General features: G+C 46.4%; 1 protein-coding gene across 1 annotated transcript in view; it reads left to right on the top strand.

Annotated features, from left to right (window-relative positions):
• The window catches only part of LOC101861397 (GPI-anchor transamidase), a gene marked incomplete in the record, with an annotated part of 24,500 nt that overhangs the window by 12,451 nt on the left and 10,895 nt on the right, over window positions 1-1,154 (top strand). The window contains 1 exon segment of the mRNA XM_013089170.2: window positions 868-964. Coding sequence (XP_012944624.1) covers window positions 868-964 — 97 coding nt within the window.

Genomic DNA, 1,154 nt, shown 5'->3' with positions numbered 1-1,154 from the left:
ACTCTATATTTCAATAGAACACAGCTGTATAGGATCGTGGTACTCTATATTTCAATAGAACACAGCTGTATAGGATCGTGGTACTCTATATTTCAATAGAACACAGCTGTATAGGATCGTGGTACTCTAGCACTTTGAGTGACTAGCTGCCTGTGCCATGTTGTCATTAAATAAGTACAGGACATGAGAAAAGATGTCCGTTATTGTGGGATAATTCTAGAAGGTTATTTTTTAAAAAATTTTGGTAAGGGTTTTACGGCGCTCGCAACTGCAGAAGGTCATATGAGCGCGCGGGGCACACCAAACATTTTCAGTTGGTAGGAAATTTTGAATTTTGCACAGGTGGCGGCCGAAACCTACTCTTATCGATTTTAGACCACCAAGGGATTTTTAACATTCGCAACTTGCACGCTAGACCTCCGAGATTTTTCACCATTGTCCGAGAAGGCTAGGTGTAGATCTTTCCTACCAGAAGATCTGGGGTGTGGCTGAAAGACAGCAAGAAGAAGGAGCCAAGGAGTAGCAGTAGAAAGACTGCAGAAACAGGAGCCCAGAGGAGGGGGCAAAGGAGGTGAGGGGGTGGGGGCAGAAAGTGGAAACGAAAGCAGACGACAGAACATTGCTAGAGAGCAGAAAAGGAGGTGAAAGGAGACAATTTTAGAGAAGAAAATTTTTCCATCGCTATCCGGATTCGAACCCGGGACCTTTGAATGGGAGGCGAACACCTTAACCTCTTGGCCACGAGAGCCCCCCTAGAAGGTTAGGGACTAATTCTTGTCGACCTCCGCGGCTATTGTCAAAACTGGTGTATAATTTCACAATCTACTGTCACCGTCTACTGTCACCGTCTACTGTCCTTTCATCTAGGGCACGGCGGCGACGGATTCCTCAAGTTTCAAGACGCGGAGGAAGTGTCGAATGTGGAGTTGGCCGACGCCTTTGAGCAAATGTGGCAGAAACAGAGGTAGGTACGTCTGTACTGTGGCAGAAATAGAGGTAGGTCTGTCTGTACTGTGGCAGAAACAGAGGTAGGTACATCTGTACTGTGGCAGAAACAGAGGTAGGTACGTCTGTACTGTGGCAGAAACAGAGGTAGGTACATCTGTACTGTGGCAGAAACAGAGGTAGGTACATCTGTACTGTGGCAGAAATAA

The sequence above is a fragment of the Aplysia californica genome, unplaced genomic scaffold (genome assembly GCF_000002075.1).
Source record: "Aplysia californica isolate F4 #8 unplaced genomic scaffold, AplCal3.0 scaffold00886, whole genome shotgun sequence".
NCBI classification, from domain to species: domain Eukaryota; kingdom Metazoa; phylum Mollusca; class Gastropoda; order Aplysiida; family Aplysiidae; genus Aplysia; species Aplysia californica.
Note: the sequence above shows the minus strand (reverse complement) of the source record. Positions and strands in the feature narration are given on the sequence as shown.